Consider the following 21,705-nt stretch of genomic DNA (forward strand, 5'->3'; position numbering starts at 1 on the left):
CACTTATTTAACCCTCGCTTTGAGTTTCTCAATGAGGCTAAAATTTATATTAAATGCACCTGATTCAGTTAGAACCTGGAGGTGTACTTGCTTGCTTTGCTTGTGTTACGGGATTCCTTTGTGTCATCGTTGCAGACAGGGGGTTCCCCGAAGTGTCTGATTGGGTGGAAGTTCAGTAGGCTTTGAAGTGAGGTCTTGGGCGTTGGCTGAGGATGCGGAGTTGGTCTGGTTGAAGTTTGAAGCGAGTGCAGTTGGAGCTGGACTTTGTAGCAAACTTACATTAGAACACGAAACTCCACGGAAAGACAAGAAACTAAAGTAAAAGAATAAAAGGATGTAATGAGACTAGGTTGGTTTTCTTCTCATTGTGATAGCAGCTGGCACGTGGGCCAGAGCACGCTCAAAGAGCAGCACGCGGTGGCAAAAGAGAATAAGGGCGACCAAGAGAGTAAGAGTGACTAAGAGAGCATTTTTTGAAGAAGAAGAGTAAGAGAGAATAAGGAGGAAGTTTGATGGTGTCCTGAGTTTTTAAACTCTGCTTTCAGACCGTCCCATCTGGATGTCTTGACCAATTAGATACTGTCCTTGCTTGGGGTATTGCTTTGTTTCTCCACCCCACTAATAAATCGTTGTTATCTATTCAGTCAGAGGTCCGAACTTTACAGGCTCTTGCAAAGTATACTTTTTGAACATGATTTCTATGACAAGACTATGATGCATTTGACAAAGAATTAATTGGAAGAAACATTTAAAGCATGAATTTTCAAACTCATACATACCAAGCATGAATATTAATCCTTCAGCTATTACCACTACATACACAATGAGTGATTAAAACAAGGATATTCAAATGTCTGTTACATACATAATATGCAGTTATGCATAGAAATGATTAGTTTCATTAAAAATTGAAAATGAAAGTCTTATGTAGTTCTATGGAGAACGAAGGCATGTTCTTTTAGACAAAGAAATTTTGGCTTGGTCTGTCTTCTATGTGTGGAGACCTGCCCAAGAGAGTCTGTAGCTCGTGATTTTCTATCACAGGTTTACATGTGAACATCAGTCTTGATTACTTGCAACAAATTTGACAATCTTTTGTCTCAATGTTGCAAGCTGTTTCGTGAAAGAGGCATACGATTTATGGCATTGTCCTGTTACAGCTTTGAGGCCTCTCTGCATTCCAGCTCCTCAGGTTTCAATGTTCTGATGCATCTTAAATTCGTCTGATTCGGTCTCTGATATCTTACATGAATCTATATAATCCATGGGTTTCACTTTCTGAAATGAGTGACAAAAAATATTGACCTTTTTCACGATATTCAAATTTTTTGAGATGTACCTGTAAATCGTTGGTAAAGCCTTTCTGACGTAAACTTTCGAATTCATGAAAATGTTCGTAGTTTCAAAATGTTTCAAAACACGGCGCTCGTCACTGTCACTATTTACCCAGCCGTAAATAGAGGACGGGTGGGACAAATAGCGACCAACCAACCTACTTGTAAAATGACTGCCTACAACAATGGAGAAAGTCAATATTACTGGTTACTGCTTTTTAATATTTACTAAAAATCTTAATAATTAGATACTAGTAATATGTTGCCGCCGTGGATATTCCAAATCATCGTTTTAAGAAGAGCGCCTGACATTTTTTCAGCTGGCTAAAAACCCTTTGGTGGACACACGTTATTGAATATTTATTGTTGGGCATATGGCCTATTACTCTTTTCTTTTTTTGCATTTATGCAATATACTGGAGCCAAACCTGAGAAAGTAGACCAGAATATTCCATTGCGTTCCTGGACACGCAATTTGCGTAGCTGTACTCATAGGCTGGGATTATGTTAATTGTGAATGAGCGTGCACGAGCTGATTGGAATTCATTAACACACAACTATGAAATCGGACGTTTACGAAGCGGAAGCGTTTGTGAATCCGGAGGAGAGTTTTCGGGAAGGTCTGTTTTTACAGACAAATTACTCAGAATTCACTCATATATTCACGCAAGTTTCATGAATGAGGCCCATTGCTTGGCAACTATTTAGTAAATGGCCTAAATATAACCATATGAACAATGAAATATTTTTTGAAACACTATAAATCTAACAGATCCTTAAACAGAAATCAGGTATGATAATAAATGTGTTCAGAAGTGAAGCCAGAGACGAGATCAAACGGTCTCCAGACACCAGCTGCATCTTATTCGCCTGCTTTGACTACATGTTGAACAAACAATGTTGAAAGTATATACTTTCTTCTTATGAGAATGTACATATTTTTGAGTAACTATGCCAAAGCATATTATAAGTTAAAATATTGTGACATTAGTTAACACTAACTTTGCCAACCTCATAGTTGCGATGTAACGGAAGTAGCAACAGATCTTTTCTTCCGTATTGTGACATACATTGATATTTCCAGTGTACTATGAATTGGAACGCAGCCACTCTCTAAAGCCCCGTGACAGTGACCTCTGAACCCAAACACACATCACCACTGGAGTCTAACCACAGATAAACTGGCAGTGTGTAACGAGTATGTCAATATCACACACATAGTTCTGTGGGAAGGTCATGTTGAGCAGGAAAAGCACCCGGACAAATTGAGTCACTGTAGATTTTCCACCTCAGCAACCATCAGCACCTTTCACCCTCTCACACAGACACACACACATCCTCCATCAGTCAATAATTAGCATTTACACACATTTTTGTGGATTGTATGCACTCACTGACCGTCTGTCGGTTTTTATTTGATGGTGGAAACTTGTCATATGACACCTACACTACATTTCAAAAGTTTGGAATTATTAATATTTTTCATGTTTTTGACAGTAGTCTCTTTCGCTCACCAAGACTGCAATTATTTCTTCAAAAATAAAATTGTAATATTATGAAATATTGCAATTTAAAATAACTGCTTTCTATTGTAATACGTTTTAAAATGTACAGTGGTGTGAAAATGTTTTCCTGGTTTTTTTTTGTTTTTTTTTTGCATATTTGCCAATTAAAAGAATCAAATCATCAAACTAATTTTAATATTACACAAAGATAAACCGAGTAAATACAAAATGCAGTTTTGAAATAACGATTTCATTTATTAAGGGAAAAAAGCTGTCCAAACCTGCCTGGCCCTACGTGAAAAAGTAATTTCCCCCTAAATCTAATTGGTTTTGCCACCCTTTGCAGCAACAGCTGCAATCAAGCATTTGCGATAACTGGTAATGAGTCTTTCACATCACTGAGGAGGAATTTTGGCCCACTCTTCTTTGCAGAATTATTTTAATTCTGCCACATTGGAGGGTTTTCGAACATGAATGGACTGTTTAAGGTCAAGCCACAATATCTCAATCGGATTTAAGTCCAGACTTTGACTTGGGCACTCCAAAACCTTTTTTGTTTTTCTTGAGCCATTCAGAGGTGGACTTGCTGGTATGTTTGGGATCATTGTCCTGCTGCATAAGTGCGCTTGAGCTTGAGGTCACAAACTGATGGCCGGACATTCTGCTTCAGGATTTTCTGATAGAGTGCAGAATGGTTCCATCAATTATGGCAAGTCGTCCAGGTCCTGAAGCTGCAAAGCAGCCCCAGACCATCACACTACCACCACCATATTTGACTGTTGGTATGATGTTCTTTTTATGAAATCCTTTGTTGTTTTTATGCCAGATGTAACGGGACACGCACCTTCTAAAAAGTTCAACTTTTGTCGCATCAGTCCACAGGATATTTGCCCAAAAGTCTCGGGGATAATCAAGATATTTTTTGACAAATGTGAGACGAGCCTTTGTGTTCTTTTTCGTGAGCAGTGGCTTTTGCCTTGGAACTCTCCCATGGATGCCGTTTTTACCCAGTCTCCTTCATATTGTTGAATCATGAACACTGACCTTAATTGAGGCCTGCAGTTCATTAGATGTTGTTCTGGGTTCTTTTATGACCTCCTGGATGAGTCGTTGTTGCGCTCTTGGTGTAATTTTGGTAGGCCAGCCACTCCTGGGAAGGTTCACCACTGTTACAAGTTTTCTCCATTTGTGGATAATGGCTCTGACCGTGATTCGCTGGAGTCCAAAAGCCTTAGAAATGGCTTTATAACCCTTTCCAGACTGATACATATCAACTGTTTTGTTTCTCATCTGTTCTTGAATTTCTTTAGATCATGGCATGATGCGTTGCTCTTTAAGCATGCTTCACTTTGTCAGACAGGTTCTATTTAAGTGATTTCTTGATTCAACAGGTTTGGCTGTAATCAAGCCTGGGTGTGGCTAGTAAAATATAACTCCGCTTTCTAAAATAATGTGGAGGGGGCAATTCATTTTTCACATAGGGCCAGGTAGGTTTGGACAGCTTTTTTCCTTTAATAAATGAAATCATCATTTATATACTGCATTTTGTATTTACTTGCATTATCTTTGTGTAATATTAAAACTTGTTTGATGATCTAAATCGTTTAAGTGTGACAAATATGCAAAAAAAAAAAAAAAAACAGGAAGGGGGCAAAAACCTTTTCATGGCACATTCCTGTGATCAAAGTTGAATTTTCAGCATCATTACTCCAGTCTTCAGTGTCACATGATCCTTCAAAAAGTATTCTAATCATTCAGAAAACAATTATTTAAAAATTGTAATAATATTTAACAATATTACTGTTTTAACTGTGTGTTTTTGTTTTTTTTAACTAAATAAATGCAGCCTTGTTGAGCAGAAAATATATATTTTTTAAATATTAAAACATTTATTCCATAAGTTTGTGGAATAATTAAAGGGTACGCAAAGTGATAGTTCACCAAAAAATAATGAAAATAATTTAGAGGAACAAAAAAAAAAATTAAAATAAAAAAAAATTACATACATATACATATATACATATATATATATACATATATATATATATATATATATATATATATATATATATATACACACATACATGTGTGTGTGTGAGAGTTTGGAATGACATGAGAGTGAGAATATAATGACAATGTTTAACAATGACATTGTTTAACAACCATTTCATATCATCTGTTTCCACCTTGGGGCTCTTCAGTGAACCCAAAACCCATGTGATATTGAGAGTCACCTCCTTCTCCTGTCTGTCTGATGAGCGTATGATAACAAACATTTATTTTCTGCCTGAAAACGCTTTCATTTTCTCCACTCACAGTGTCTGTGTGTTGTGGGGGTGGGGTAGTGTGAAGACCCCTCTCGTACAGGGCCCCCCTGACTCACCCAGACACCAAGCGTCTAGACCATATTCATGATCCATCTGTCTGAGAGAACCCTACGCTACCGCCGTGGCCATTAGAATTGAAATTATTTTTGCTTCCCCCCTCCCATCTCTCGTTTTCGTCTCTCTCGCTCGCTGTCTCTTTCTCGACACGAAAATCAGCACTCCTCAGGCTCTGAAAATTAAATCACGGAGCACACAGGTGTCTCTAAAATAACAGCCAGCCGCAGACGCTTTCATTAACATGCGGCCCAGACTGCTAAATATTTTAAGTGCAGCAGTTGGACTTGTTCCATCGGTAAAGAGTGGCCCTTGTTCAGCAGACAGCAGGGAAAAAAATGGAAAAAAAGCATGTTAAATAAAGCACACAAAACCGAGCAATCCTAATGTGGGGAGTGTTCATGAAGAGATGGCTACTGGGAAAGGAGAAAGAGGGAGGAAATGGACACGGCCAATAAAAGCTGAGCTGTAAAAAAAAAAGGTTGTTAGAAAACTTTGTAAAACAAACGAAAGAACCACATTACTTGTCCTAGTTCATATGAAATGAAACAAGATCATTAAAGAAACAGTTCGCCCAAAAATAAAACATTTGCTGTAAATGTACTCGCCTCAGGCCATCCAAGATGTAGAGTTTGTTTCGTCCTCAGAACATATTTGGAGAAATGTAGCATTACATCACTTGCTCACCAAAGGATCCTCTGCAGTGAATGGGTGCCGTCAGAACGAGAGTCCAAACAGCTGATAAAAACATTACAAGTAATCCACACCACTCCAGTCTAGCGATTAATGTGAAAAGATGCGTGTTTCTAAGAAACAAATCCATCATTAAGGTATTTTAACTTCAAAATTAAGATATGAGTCTATAATAGAGATAAATATGCACAGATCACGCACTGTTTACAAAAGTGAAAATTTTCACTTTGCGATTTTCACTTTTCATTTCACAAGGCATTAATTAGTGTGATTGAAGTGGTGTGGATTACTTGTGGATTATTGTGATGCGTTTATCTGCTGTTTGGACTCTCATTCTGACGGCACCCATTCCCTTTAACAACAACCAGTCTAACACTGAAGCCGACAGAGTGAAATATAAAGATGAATTCAACTTTCAAATGGAAAAAAGAAAATGCAAAACACAAAGACTGCTCAGTACAAAGTGATCATCTAAACTGCACAAACTATTACAATTGATGAAATCGCTAATAACTGCTATATAATGTACGCTTATAATGGACGCTTCCAACTCTCAAATATGACTGGATAAGCCAGTTCCATTATAAAACAGCTAACGCACATCAACTGAAATTCAGTTTTAATGCACCAAGTCAACATATCTGCAATATCATCCTACAGTTATGCTAATGACCTGTATTCCTCAGCAGAAGAATCGTTCTCAAACTTGTGCTCAGTTTTTGTGCTCGTAATTGTGGGAAGATAACTGCACCACACGGCATTTTGTGGCATAATGCTGAACAAAATATTAATAAAACAGGATGGATCAGCAAAGACAACAGCACAGAACACACAGCAAAGAGATCTAGGCGACACCACAAACCTAACTACAGTTTTCAGTAGCGTAACAGCAGTTCAGCTGTTTTCAAAATAGAGCAGCCTTTCTAGTAACAAGCCATTTTTTCCCAACAAGTAAGTGTTATATTGCTGTTTTTATGTCACATTTATAATGCACACCCAGCCTTGCAACCAACTGTGATGCTAATCAAACACTCCAGTAGACAATAGCAGGAGTCTGATTCGTTTTAGTGAGTTGGTTCACTTGGACCAGTGTCAGAAATGAACATTTCCATTAAGGAGCAATATTTGCCCCCTGGAAGTGATTACCAGGGGCATTTTTTATAGTTACCTATTATTTGTATGATTGTTGACTTTAATGTCAAACACTTAAATTTAACCATTTGCCTCAATCAATCAGAACACTTTAAAATGTTACCAATGACAACAGACTTTTAAACATTTTCTATACATTTAATAAAACAGGAACTCATAGGGCTATAATATAATGACAAAAAGCCTTTTTGTCAATTGCTGCTCTCGATATTGTAATAATGATTATTAATGTTGATTAATAGAATACATAAAAACAGTTTTTGTGTTTGAGGAAGTGGCACATCATATTCTGGCACATCATATTCAACACAAACATGTCGGTCTATATCATTAATGTAGTCTAGCGCAAGTTTGCAAAAACTCTCGTAATAATCACTGAAGTGATTATTGATCAAGTTATTAGCGTGATTAGCGAAAGTTTTTCTCACTATTCTGCAAGTTATAAAGTCCAATTCTGGGGGGAAAAGAGAGACCGTTTTCTCACAATTTCTCACAAATAAATTTTTTGTAGTGAAATAAATATTGAAATACTGCGGTCACTAGTTTTCAATTCAGGTGAAAAAAGTAGGGTAGATTTTATTTGTTCCAGTCATTTATGCCACATAAATACTGATCTTTTTTAAGTGAACCACATAATCTAATAATTATTGAATTTAAAGACACTAAATTACCTAAATCCCGTCTATGTATGCAGCAACATTTGGTTATACTTTTTCTTAATGGTAGCTTGACTGTAGCCAAGTAGTTTTCTACAGTAGCTTCCCCAACACTGATGCAATATCACCTGTCAGAGATGCAGATGTGGCGTTGAGACAGAGGTGGGCGGATGGACTTACACTGGATGGTGTCTGGACGTGGAGGTACAGCAGCAGGACAGTGTTCCTCATCACTGTTGTCTCCACATTCATTCAGATGATTGCAAATCAGCGAGAGAAGTTTCAGACATCTGCCATTGGTGCAGTGGAACTTGCACTCTGCAGAAAGACAAAGAGAGAAATGCGTCTTCAAGGGTGGATGGTTAGGATTGTTATGACACAATGCGGCACTATTATACAACTGAAGGCATCACATACCAGACAGACTGAATAATTAAGCATATGCAGGTTGATGCAATGCACCACATGCAGGAAAATAACAATTACAACTTGGCTTTGGGTGGAGTGCTGAGATGAACAGATATTTCAAAACTTTATAGAGCATGTGAAACATTTCTACCCAGTTACTCTAAGACTAGTCTGAACCTCAGACGGTACGCCCATGGACCGCTCACGGGCCGTCTGATGGATATTGCACACAGAAATGGCAACAGCTGGCTAAAACCGCAAGCTCCAATCTGATTGGCTGGCATCCAAACAATTTATGTTATTCAGAGTGCCCATGTTTTTAATCACTTCTTCAGCTTGCTGATGTGGTATCATCTATTACAGATTAGTGTTTCCAAAACATCCTGTAAACAAACTGTGGTTGGTTGCTTCACGTGTCAGTCAGACGGTCTCTTCCTGTTAGGGCTGCGCGATAAATCTCATGTCATTGTTATGCGCATCTCGTCAGTAAAGCCGGTTCTGTGAATAGTAGTAAATCTCCATCACTTGCCTTTAGATGGAGCGGCATTTAATACACAGATCCGTAGATCACTGACAAGCTATGCGATATCGTGTTCATAATCGCAGATGAATCGCATTCGATTATGAACGCAATATTGCGTAGCTTGTCAGCAAACTATGGCTCTGTGTATTAAATGCCGCTCCATATGAAAGAATGTGATGGAGATTTACTACTAATCACAGAACCAGCTTTACTGACGAGATGCGCATAACAATCGCATGTGATTTATCGTGCAGCCCTACTTCCTGTCTAAGTGGTCTGTTCTTTGGCCAAATAAACAGCAAAGTAGATCATGCTGAAAGTCAGAAGTCTGGCTCTGTAAAATGCGATTCAGAAACATAAACACATTGTTAATGTAAGCACAATGTGTTGGAGGTGTGCTAAAATGTGTACTAATATGGTTTCTATAAGGCTACGTTCACACCGTGAGCCTTAGTGCTCAATTCCAATTTTTGCTCAGATACAATTTTTTTGTATAGCTGTTCACTAGTCCAAAACTAGCCCAATCATGTTCAGGGGGGTAAATATCGCGTTAGTGGTGTCGTGTCAACCCACGAAGTTGATAAACAACCCGGCAACAGAGCAACAGTGGAAAAAAGTAGCCCAACTCTGCGGGAAAACTGTGGATTTGGCAACACTTGCGCAGCGCGCCGTCATACGGAAGTAAACACGGAGGACATAAAGTAACCGATTATGCTTTAATTTTTGATGTGATCTGCTGCAGAAGCCAGCAAATTTATGTGCAGGCAATATGAAAAATAAAAACAAGGATGTGACAAAAGACAGCAGAGTTTTGAACATTTTATGAAATGAGTCCTCATGTTTTGCTTGTATATAGTGTTGTCACTGCCATTATACTTAGTCCTGACACATCACATTTCCACTGATTACCTTACGCAACTGTCTTGATAACTTTGGGTATGTCAAATCTTTGAAGTGTCTCCTGTCAGCACAGAATTGTGACGAATGTTGATCTAGAGTGACATAAAAGTCGCATGAAATCCGACATGACCGTTCACACTGCGGTCGCATTTCAAAACATCTGACATGTATCGGATTTAGTACCACATATGGAAGTGGCACAAATCTGAATTGAAAAGATCAGATTCCATGCGTTTTGTGCTGTTCGCACTGTCATGAAAAAACAGATCTGAGTCACATATGAGTAAAAAAATCTAATTTGGGCCACATTTGCCTGCAGTGTAGAGATATCTGATAATTATTTTGATGACAATTAATTATGAAGTGTACACTAGTGTATGTTTTTTATTCATATAATCAAATATATCTGTAGCAATGTAAAAATTTTAAAACAAAAAAATGGCTTGTGCACTATACAGTATTACTTGGCTTATGTGATGAACAGACAAGTATTATTTTAGTATTATTTATATAATTATATTATTGTAGTATTTAATAATATGAATTAGCATTTGTGTGTGTGTGTGTGTGTTTGTACACGCAGGGCGTGTGATGCGTCAGTACGGCAGTGTTGCAGTAGTAGTGCTTGTAGTTAGCAGCATGATGCATGCTGCTCCTGCTTGGCACTTTCTGCTTTCAGCTTCTGCCACCAGATAGCCCTTTGTTCTTCAGGGGTGAAAAGAGGAGCCGTGTGTGTAAGTCTCCTCAGCTGGTACATAGTCTCTCCATCGCCAAGATCTCGTACACGCCTCCCCGTGGCACACATGGTAACTGGTCCCTTGCGGTTCTAGGCTAAGCTGTACGGGATCTCGGAGCAGTAGTGGGCCCCAGAGACGTGGCATGCAGGTCCATCGGTGAGTGGAAACGCCCTGATGCCTGTCAACCACTGTCCCAGCTATGGTCAAATAGCCCCAGCTATGGGTAAATTGTGAAGACCCCAACGATGGCGCAGGCGGAAGATGGTGGTGTGCGAACCATCACAACGGCTGGGAAGGCGGGGGAAGGCAATCCCACAGCCACGTGGGTTAACTCAGGAGGGTACAGTGGCTAGGGGAGCAAACCCCATCACCTCATGGTCAGATCCAAACTACTCATGAGCATTCAACCCCGTAGCCCGAGGACAGCCTCATACAAGAAACTCAACTGCACAGCACTGAACAGCCACACTACTAAAGATAACCTCCGACGGCTCCTTGCTGAAAACCTCAACAAGGTCCCGGAAGAATCAGCCGACTGGCCAGCTTTACGCCAGGCTATTTATAACGCAGCCGTAGAGGCGTTCGGCCAATTAAGGAAACATCACCAGGACTGGTTCGACTGTAAGTCAGCCGAGATACAGTCACTCCTAAAAACAAAGCATGAAGCCCACAAAGCTCTCCTGTCCTGCCCTGGATCTCCCGCCCTTATAACCTCCTTCACTGCTGTAAGAGCAGAAACCCAGCGAGCCCTCCGGACTATGGAGAACACCTGGCGGGTGCAAAAGGCGCAAGAAATTCAGAACCTGGCAGATTGCAATAACACTCAAGGCTTTTACAATGCCTTAAAAGCATTGTATGGCCCCAGGAAACGGGCGATTGCGCCAGTCCGATCAGCTGACAAGTCCACGCTCTTCAAGGACCGCCACAAGATTCTTGCCAGCTGGGCAAATCATTTTGAGAGTCTCTTCAACCACACCAACCCTGTTGACCCACATATCCTCGATAATCTGCCAGACCTGCCACCAACCATGCACTTGGACATCCACCACTTTACTCTGAACTCCAGCAAGCCATTGCAGGGCTGAAGATCAACAAATGCGCCTGACCTGACGGAATCCCTGCAGAGGTTTTCAAACATGGAGGATACATCCTCATGCACCGTCTGCACCTCCTGATCTAAAACATCTGGGAACATGGGACCCTCCCACAGGACTGGATAGGATGCTAACATCGTGGTTATTTACAAGCAGAAAGGAGACAGAGCAGATTGCGGTAACAGCCGCGGGATATCTCTCCTCTCCATCGCAGGGAAAGTCCTGGCCAAGATCATGCTCAGCCGATTGGTTGAGCACATCTCAGAAGCTGTGCTTCCGGAAACTCAGTGTGACTTCCGGAAGTCCAGATCCACAACAGACATGGTTTTTGTCTTGCGACAGCTGCTGGAGAAGAGCCGAGAACAGCACAAATACCTTTATGTAGCCTTCATCGACCTTAGTAAGGCTTTTGACACCATCAACCGTGAGCTGCTCTGGAAACCTCTCCAAACTTGGAATACCATCCAAGTTTCTCAGCATCCTACAGCAGCTGCATGACGGGATGCAAGCCAGAGTGCTCATGGGAGAACTCCAGTCTGAGTCTTTCAAGGTAAACGTTGGGGTGAAGCAAGGCTGTGTCTTGGCTCCGGTGCTCTTTAACGTACTCCTCTCTGCCATCACCTGCCTCTTCCATCGTGTCATGGGGCATGAAGACGGTATCCATGTGGAATACCGACTTGACGGTAGCCTCTTCAACATCCGTCGACTCCAGGCCCGCACAAAGACAAAGACCCGGCAAATCTGTGAGCTTCAGTATGCGGATGACTGTGCCGTCTTAGCCCACAGCCCGGATTCTATGCAGCACGCTCTTAATACAATATCCAGTCTGTATCAATGTTTGGGCCTACAGGTTAACACTCAAAAAAACCGAGGTCATGTCCCTTCTCTCCACCCCACACCCCCCAGTTTTCACATAAACGATGTTTCACTTAAAACAGTGGACCACTTCACCTACCTCGGCTCCACTTTGTCCTCATGCTGCTCCCTTGACACAGAAATACACACCCGGATAAATAAAGCCTCATCATCTTTTGGACGCCTACGCAGGAGGGTTTTTGAAAACCGTAACCTGAAGGTCAGTACCAAGGTCGCTGTTTACAACGCGGTATGTCTCTCCACTCTGCTTTATGGGGCTGAGTCATGGACCCCATACCGCCAGCACATCACCAATCTAGAGGCCTTCCATATCCGCTGCCTACAGAAGATCCTCAACTTGTCCTGGAAAGATCGAATCCCCCACACAGTCATCCTCAGCAATACTGACTCAATCTGCATGGAAGCAGCAGTGGCCAAAAAACACCTGTGTTGGCTAGGGCACACCATAGGCATGCCTGAACACCGACTGCCGCGCCAAGTCCTCTACAGTCAACTAATGGGCGCAAACCGGTCCGCTGGAGGGCAAAAGCGCCATTTTAAGGACTACACCAGGGACCTCCTAAAGCGAGCCCCTTACGCAGCTCAAATCTCTGGCACTCGACAGGTCAGCCTGGCAGGTCACCGGTGCCACTGCAGTCTCTCAAATACATCAAACCAACCAAGAACGACGCTCAAGAGACACCAATGGGCAGCTGGTACCCCCCTGGTATCTGGTTTCCCTTACTCCATCTGTGGAAGAGTGTGTGGCTCAAGGATCGGACTCGACGCCCACGTGAAGTGGCATCAGCGGCAACGTCGCTGAACCCTCCCACCCTCATCCCTGGAGCAAGCGTCATCATCGAATACGATGGACAGCTAAAGAATTACTTGGCTTATGTGATGAACAGACAAGTGTTATTTTAGTATTATTTATATAATTATATTATTGTAGTATTTAATAATATGAATTAGCCTTCATTTTTACTTTAATTTAAATATTAGTAATTTTGATATACGCTATTGCCATTTTTATTTTTTAGTTATATTATCATTTTTATTTCATATTAATTTCATTTTTAGTTTTAGTAATTGTATACTTCAACTTAAACTCATTTTATGCCAATGCAAATAAATACTTTTTGATGACAGAAATAAAATGTAAAAAAAAATATTGTAAATAATGTGATGGATAAATCTGTAGCAATGTAAATATTAAACAAACTAAATAGTCTTTATGGCTTGTGTGCTATATTACATGCTTTATGTGATGAACCAGATATTCTGCAAAACATCTCCTTTTGTGAAATCACATGAGTTTGGAACAACATGACGGTGAGTAAAAGTATAACTTGTTCAATGTTTATTGCTTTGGCAACATTGTGCTATTCCACAGTCATGCCAATAATGCTCAATTGAATTGAAAAGATGACAGTTTACATTTTCAGTGAACTGTTTCTTTAAGGAATACATCAACACCACTGAAAAGATAAAATATAAGATTAAATAAAGACAAAAATGTTCTTTCATTGTAAAAGTCTTCTTAATGTCTCTCTTCGATTTAATAACAAAAGAGCTTTGTTAGTCAGGTGCACTTAAAAGATCCCGAGGAAGGGAACATATGAGGCAGCTGTTCGGCAGGCTGCTGTGAATAAAAGAGGTCAGGGATGTTGTGATGGAGTTTTACGGGTCTCTAATCTACCCAGACTCACGATGCGTGACCTGACGCCGCACCCGATGACATAACATCTACCATAAAACATTGACTTCAGAGCCATTACAGCAAGCAGGATTTCTGCCAGCTTGTATCAGGCAGTTCTCCGGCCACTGTCTCGTCTGTGGCGTTAATCGCAGATTTGATCACCAGCAGGGGAAATGAGACACCATGTTTGAGACGCCAGTCTCTACACAACGCCCAAACAAACTTAAACACACTTGAGCATCTGCTTGAGGACAGACAACTATCTATCTGTCCCGAGCAGACAGCCAGGCGTGTCACTCAATTTCAGGATGATCTAGAAATGTAGAGCGAGATCTGAGCCATGCAGACATTGCTGATTTTTACAATTTCTGAACAAACTGTGCTCATAAACTCACTGCTGTGATGCTAGGGTTCATGGCTTTCAAATCTTTGAAAGATATTTTTTTTTTTAGGAACTCGAAGCAGACTAAATGTACATGAACAGAACTGCATTCTCACAGAATTTCTGAATATTCTCTTTTTAATCATGCAACTCTGAGGAAAAAAGAAAGTCAGCTGTCAGCTGAAAATATTCAGAAGGAACAAATAAATTCCTTGAGAAATATAACTTCCCGCTCATGTCCACTGCAGTCACCATAGCCTTCACATTCTTTCTGATTTGAGTGATCCTTCTCTATCTAGCTAGCTAAATATGTTTAACATATAAATTCTTGCTAAATATGCAGTTATATTACGGGTCGTTGAATTGTACTCGTGATGGAGCGGTGATGGAGTGCTCTTGGAGCGAGTGAAAACCACGACGCTCCGACTTTTTTAAAAAATCTGCTCCTCGCTCCATTCAAAATCCGACTGCTCCGTTCACGTACTCTGATTGTGAGTAACTGTTGCTGTCATGACAGATCTATTTCAGAACCAGCCGCTATCAAAATAATCTGGCTACGGCCAGATATTATCGCTGACGGGCCACTTTTGGCCCGCGGGCCGCCTGTTGCCGACCACTGCTCTAGATATTTTAATTGTGTGAACGAAGATGGCCTCGCCATTGTTTTTTGCTTACCAGTCCAATATTGTGCCATTTCAGATTTATCTGCACCAAAAATGAAAATAAAAACAACTTGTGGTTGGTTGCTTTACATTTTGGTCAGACAGTCTCTTTCTATTTAAGTCGGCCGCTACTCAAGATGTTTCAATGTAAATACAATATATCAGATTTTTCCCATTTATTCACCTACCAGGCTAAAAACATCAAGTCAATTTATTTGTATAGTGCTTTTCACAATACACATTGTTTCAAAGCAGCTTTACAGAAAATTATGTTAATGTTTACGATATCTCAGTATCTTCATGCCTTATTGTTGCATTTCGATTAATATTGAGGAATAATTTATATTTATATTAAGTTTATATTTTGCGATGACACAAGCAATCAGCTAGTTCAGATATAGATAACCCTTCACCGATTTACTGCATGTGCACAGTAAACATGATTTTGTAAGCAAAAAAGTACATTTAGTACATTTTATAAGAAAATATTTCAGTCTTTCAACTTCAAAATTTCATGTTTAATTCAACGTTATTTGCTGTTCTTTGTATTTATTTGTCAAATTTACTATCAATTTCTGAGTGAAAATTGTTTTGATGTATAATTTCTTTCAGTTTATGCATATGACCTTAATTATATATACAACTTTATATAAATAGCTGGGCAATAATAGTTAAATTTTTAAACAGAATAAAACAAATCAAGCAGCTGAATTTTGTTATAGCATACATTGCTTTACGTGAATGTACTGTACGTACATGTATAAATCTGGATAAAATATGGATTTACTATATATATATAGCAAGCCTAATATATATACTGTAACGGAGCCGTGCAGATCCATATGCAAGCTTTTATTAATAAACATGGTCAACACAGGCAGGGTCGAATAACAGCAAACAGGTATGACATGGGCAAGACAAAAGAGTAGTCCAGTGAATAGATGGGGTCGATCGGTGTGGAACGTAATCAAAAGCAAACAGAGTTCAAACGACAAGACAAGAGAGAGATCCAAGGCAGGCTATAAACTACAGACCAGGCGGAGATTACACAGAATGAATACACAGGCTAGACACGAATGACTCACTCAATAAACAGGATAAACTAGACTTTAACTCAGAAAACTCAGAAAGGCTCTGGAATGTAGCTATCGCTAGGAGAGTGATAAACGCTGAACAATACTCTGTGACTTGAGTAAGATCTGAGTGGGTGTAATATAGTGTGTGTGTGATTGGTTGCAGGTGGATCCAATCAGTGCAATGGAACATGGGAAATGTAGTCCAGGGTGATATGTAACAGTCAGTGTGGTGTGAGAGTCAATATAATGGGAGAGCAACCTCTGGTGGCAATCTGACGGAAGGCCATGGACCGGATTCATGACAAGATTCCCTCAATTACTTTTTTCTGTAAGTTACATCAATGTGAAAAGTGTTAGTGACTGTCTTTACACAGAATCATTCAGTCAAACGCTTCGTTCAACAACGCAGATTGATTTTAATTTAAGTGAATCACTGAATCATTCACTCAACCAATTTATTCAAAAACACTGATTCATTCAAGAAACAAGACAAATGTGTCTTTGTGAGTGAATAATTAAATAGTTCACAAGTAATTTGATTGAAAAATTCATTCAAGGAACAAACAAGGATGGTCTATGAGTAAATCATTGAATCGTTCAAATGATTCATTCAAAAACACTAATTAATTCAAGGAACAAAAAAAAAAAAAAAGGGGGAATCACTGAATCATTTGCTCAAATGTTTCATTTGATCACTTTTGTTGTGCTGCTTTAAACACTTGAGCTTTTTAAAGCTGGGTGGATTCTGATTGGCTGTTCTTTTATCATTCATCAGCTGGAAAGAAAATTGTTCTGAAAGTAATTCCAATGATAACGTTCCTCTATGTTGTTACAGTTATAGCTATGGTTTTGACTCTGCTATTCTATTAAGTATACAATGATTTTTAAAAAGTTATAAAGCTATAGTTATTATTCTTGGTGTGAACAGGCCTTCCGACTGTCGTTTAGGTCATTTGTCAGTGTGTCTGATGCAGCAGTGTTATTGTCCTACACTCTCTCTCATGCTTCCCTGTCTGCTCAGCCAAACTGATGCTCTCTGACCGCTCTCTGTGTCATCTGCCGCTCGTCACACAATCGCCTGCCATTCTCATGACTCATCCGACCCTGATAAGACCTCGAACCACCCTGCGTGTCTGGGTTCTCCTCCCTGGTCCGGCTGTTGATGTCACCTGCCCTCCGCTCCCCTGAAGCAGTCAGACAGGGCCATCTGTGTGCAGCCAGTCGGCCGGTGGAGATCATGGGATGAATGAGTCTGAGAGAAGCCTCAGTGCCTAAATTTGGAGTCCGCGGGCAAGTTCAGGCCAAGTGTGTCAGCTGTTCATGACTGTGGTTTGTCTTTTTTGTCTTAATTTTCCACTTGACAGATTGAAACAGCATTCATAACCCAATTTATTTCCATAATGTGACCATAAAGTCAAAGTCAAACAGGATTTTCAACAAGAAAAATGGTAACACTTAAGGAATTAAGATTAAGGAACACTATTCACTATTAACTAGTTGCTTATTAGCATGCATATTCTTAGCATATTAGCTTTTTATTAGTACACTCTAAAAAATGCTGGGTTAAATACAACCCAGTGCTGGGTAAATATTGGACAGAACACATGCTGGGTTGTTTTCAACCAACAGTTGGCTTAAATGTTTAAAGGGGTGGTTGATTGCGATTTCACTTTTTTAATGTTAGTTAGTGTGTAATGTTGCTGTTTGAGCATAAACAATATCTGTAAAGTTACGAAGCTGAAAGTTCAATGCAAACGAAGATGTCTTTTAAAATTCTGGCAATTTAATGCCTACAAAAACGACTGGTAGGGACTACAACAAACTTCCCGGGTCCGTTACGTCACAACCCCAGATAAACCCCACCCCCAAGAACACGTAGCAAAGGGGGCGAGGCCATGTTGCGCTGCTTTAGAGAAGAGGAAGAGGAAACTAGGAATGCACGAAAAAATCTATTCATATATGAATCGTGATTCTGTCTTCTAATGAGTCTAATGGATTCACATTAAAGCTTTAATCAGAATAAAATCGTATATTAAAAGCTAACAGAAGCAGTGGCATTTACAAATAACAGCGTATCTAAAAGTATGAGACAACAACAAACAAAAAAAACGTAGGCATACTATTAAAAGCCGTGCTTGCACAGGTTCTGCGCGATACTCTTCACTAATATCCTCTGCGTCTCAATCGGGCTCAAACTGATAAGCAATATTGACGACACCATTGTTTACAATACAACCGGAGCACATGCCACTGAGCTGAGGGGCGGGACGTTCAGACGTGCACTAGAGACGGTTTAACCAATCACAACACACTGGGCCAGCTAACCAATCTGAGCCCATTGCGTATTTCTGCGGGAGGGGCTTCATAAAACCAGGAAATTATCAGCGCGTTTATGAGAAAAGGGACAGAGCGGTGTAGAATAAAGGTAATTTATGTGAAAAATAATGCATTTTTTAACAAGCGAAGCATTAACATGTTAGACTGCAACCCATAAACGCAGTCAAGCCAAAAAAAAAAAAAAAAAAAAAAACAAAAAACAGTCAACCACCCCTTTAACCCAACCTTCTGGGCAGTGACCCAACCGCTGGATCTAAACAACCCAATTGCTGGGTTCAGAAAATTGCAAACATCCATATTTTACCCAGCGCTGGGTTGTATTTAACCCAGCAATTTTTAGAGTGTACTTATATAGCACATATTAATGTCTCATTCTGCAAAACCATATTCTGGATCTTCAATACGTAAACATCACTACTGCAACAACTGCCTTACTTACAATCAATAAGCAGCAAATTAGAAATTTATTGAGGGAGAAATCATAGTTAATAATGAATGTGTGTTCCCTAATCTAAAGTGTTACCAGAAAAGTCAATGAATTGATTGGATCATGAAAAGTGGGCGTCCCATATAATATAAATAATGGGCTACTCTCATCCTGAAGCACCGCCAACGTCCACTTTTGAAACTTTTTGACTTAGATGCAGAGACTGAAGGTGAGGTTCTCCAAAATGATAATGCATTAAATAATTTGCTATTGTTGTTGTACACTTTACTACATTAATGTTAAGTGACATTAAATTAACTATAACGACTTAAGGCTGCATTGAGTAGTAGCCTTAAAGGGTTAGTCCACCCAAAAATGAAAATTAGCCCATGTTTTACTCCCTCAAGGCGAATCCAACCGAAGAATTTCATATACACCTAGGATGCCTTGAGGGAGTAAAACATGGGCTAATTTACATTTTTGGGTGAACTAACCCTTTAATCAATGACTAAGGGTGTGTTCACACTTGGCAGGTTTGGTTTGATTTAAACTAACTCTGGTGCTGCTTTTCAAACCTTGATGCAAACTAAACAAGCAAACCAAGTTCCCCCTTTTCAGAATATACTTCCAAACGAACTCTGGTGTGGTTTGGCTAAAAGATGAATGCAACATAGCCCAAAGACATTTAAACAAACCAAAAACATGACATGATGTCACAAGAAGCCAAAAGAAAAGTAAAGTCATTCCAGAGCAAGCGGTTACATTTCGATGAAGATAAAAGTGCATTATTAAAATAAATTATTCTTTATTAATGAGATCACACTTCAGTTTGAGAAAAAACTAAATTGACTGTTAACTAAAACTTCTGCCTCAAACTCCATAATTTGCTGCTTATTAATAGTATAGTTGTTAAGTTTAGGTATGGGGCAGTATTAAAGTATCTAAAATACAATCACGCAAAATAAAGCATTAATATGTGCTTAATTAGTACTAATAAACAGTCAATATGCTACTGATATGCATGCTGATAATCAGCTAGTTAATAGTGAGAATCAGTCACTACAATAAAATGTTACCTTTAATTACTATTATTTACATATTTATTAATAGCGTCCATTGCATGGAAACTTCAATAATGAAGTATGTCCCATCACTGTTAGCATCACCAAATGGAAAATAAATGGACTGTTTACAAACAGGTTTCTGCAAAAAGCTGGTCAAATAGCTAGTCCCTCCCTCATATCCCATCATTGGTTGAGACAAAGGTGCTATACGTAAAACTGGGTAAGATCCTTAAACAAACACAGCAATGTTTTGATTGTTCCACAGAGCTACAGTGTTTAGAAATCAACCTACGAACGGCTTACCGATAGTAGCCTGTGCATGTTAAGCTGGCACAGGTGAAAGTGGAAAAAAGCACACACACCACCTTCAAAAACTGCATATCAATTTATTAGTGTGTATTTCGCTTCTTAAAATGGATTGATACTTTTCCATCTGGTTTTGGATAACACGTCTTGTTGTATTACACAAGTTGTGTGTACTTCTCCGCTGGATTTCTCCTCCAAGGCTGCGAAATGTGTTTTGTTCTTAATACCTTTAATCTTATTTGGACCTCTTCTCCCACACATCACGCTATATCTTTTGTCACTTTCAACACTCCCCTCCCTGTCTTTCTCCCTCAGTCTGTGTCTGTCGCCGCCTCCAGGTCTTGGCTCCTTTATTAAGAAAAGAAAATAAGAGCAAGGAAGCCTGCGAAATTTTCTGCGCCAAATTCCCCAGCACATTGAGGGGGAGCGGTGTGTGTCGTGGTGAGAAGGTGAATGACCTCCACCGGCTGAGCTCGGATAATTAAGTGTGCACGCATAACAGAACAGAGTCAAAAAGTGCGAGACGGAACAGCCGTCGCAATATGTTTTCACTTTATTAACATTTCTAAAATGTAAAACAGACAAGTGCTAGACGCTGTAGCTGGTGTGATGGTCTTTTTTTAAAGTTGAAAACTATTAAGCTAATTCTGAAACGCCTGTAACTTAAAGTGCCAGATTTAAAAGGAACATATTAGACAGGAGCTTTTAAACAGGTCCCCACCGCCACGGCTCGAAACCTAAAACAAGCACAGCTAACCAGAGTTTAACCTTGCGGGTATCGATTGTTTTTGCTCTCCCCCATCCCGCTTGTTTAGTACCTCTGTATTCATCTCCAGCATTCAGCCCACTTTAAACTCCCCCAACCTATCCGAACCTCCCCTGCGCAAACCTGTGTGCTGTGGGCTCACAAAATGACGGGAATCGATTTGGAAGCTGTCCACACTCAAAACGCCTCTGCCATGAAACACCAACACAATTCCTACTCCACGAAGACTACAGTATATGTCTGTGTGTGTGTGTGTGTGTGTGTGTGAAGTGTGTGAGCAAGCACAAGCATCAAAACTGAGTAGCTTCACTCTCTGTTGCTAGGCAAAATCATGAGCAAATTAAATCAAATCATATCAACACAAAAACAGTGGCAGCATACATCTCTTTGATTGGGATTAAATGAGCTTAAATTGATATTAAATGAAAAGCGACTTCACTGATCATGCTACAGACATATATCTAACAAATAACATGATATTTGGGTTGTTATTTATAGTATTTGTCTAACTACATTGACGAGGCTTTAGGATTGTCTCTCTGAAACGTTTTAAAGCAATATACCAAGGTCATTTTGTATTTTAGTTCAATTTAAGTTCAACAGTTCACAGAAAATAAGTATTGTCATTATTTACTCATGTCATTCAAACCTGACTTTCCCTCTTGCATGGAACAGAAAAGAAGATATTTTGAATAATGTTCAAGCTGCTCTTTTCCGTGCAACAAAATTAAATTGATCGATTGAGAAA

At 39.7% G+C, this 21,705-nt stretch overlaps 1 protein-coding gene across 1 annotated transcript in view; it reads right to left on the reverse strand.

The window, feature by feature from the left end:
• The window catches only part of LOC306847672 (low-density lipoprotein receptor class A domain-containing protein 4-like), a 100,860-nt gene that overhangs the window by 41,089 nt on the left and 38,066 nt on the right, over positions 1-21,705 (reverse strand). The window contains exon 3 of the mRNA XM_079381766.1: positions 7,902-8,039. Within this exon, the coding sequence (XP_079237892.1) occupies positions 7,902-8,039 (138 nt within the window). The remainder of the gene's footprint in view (positions 1-7,901; positions 8,040-21,705) is intronic.

This window comes from Barbus barbus (genome assembly GCF_936440315.1).
Source record: "Barbus barbus genome assembly, chromosome: 27".
Classification (NCBI taxonomy): domain Eukaryota; kingdom Metazoa; phylum Chordata; class Actinopteri; order Cypriniformes; family Cyprinidae; genus Barbus; species Barbus barbus.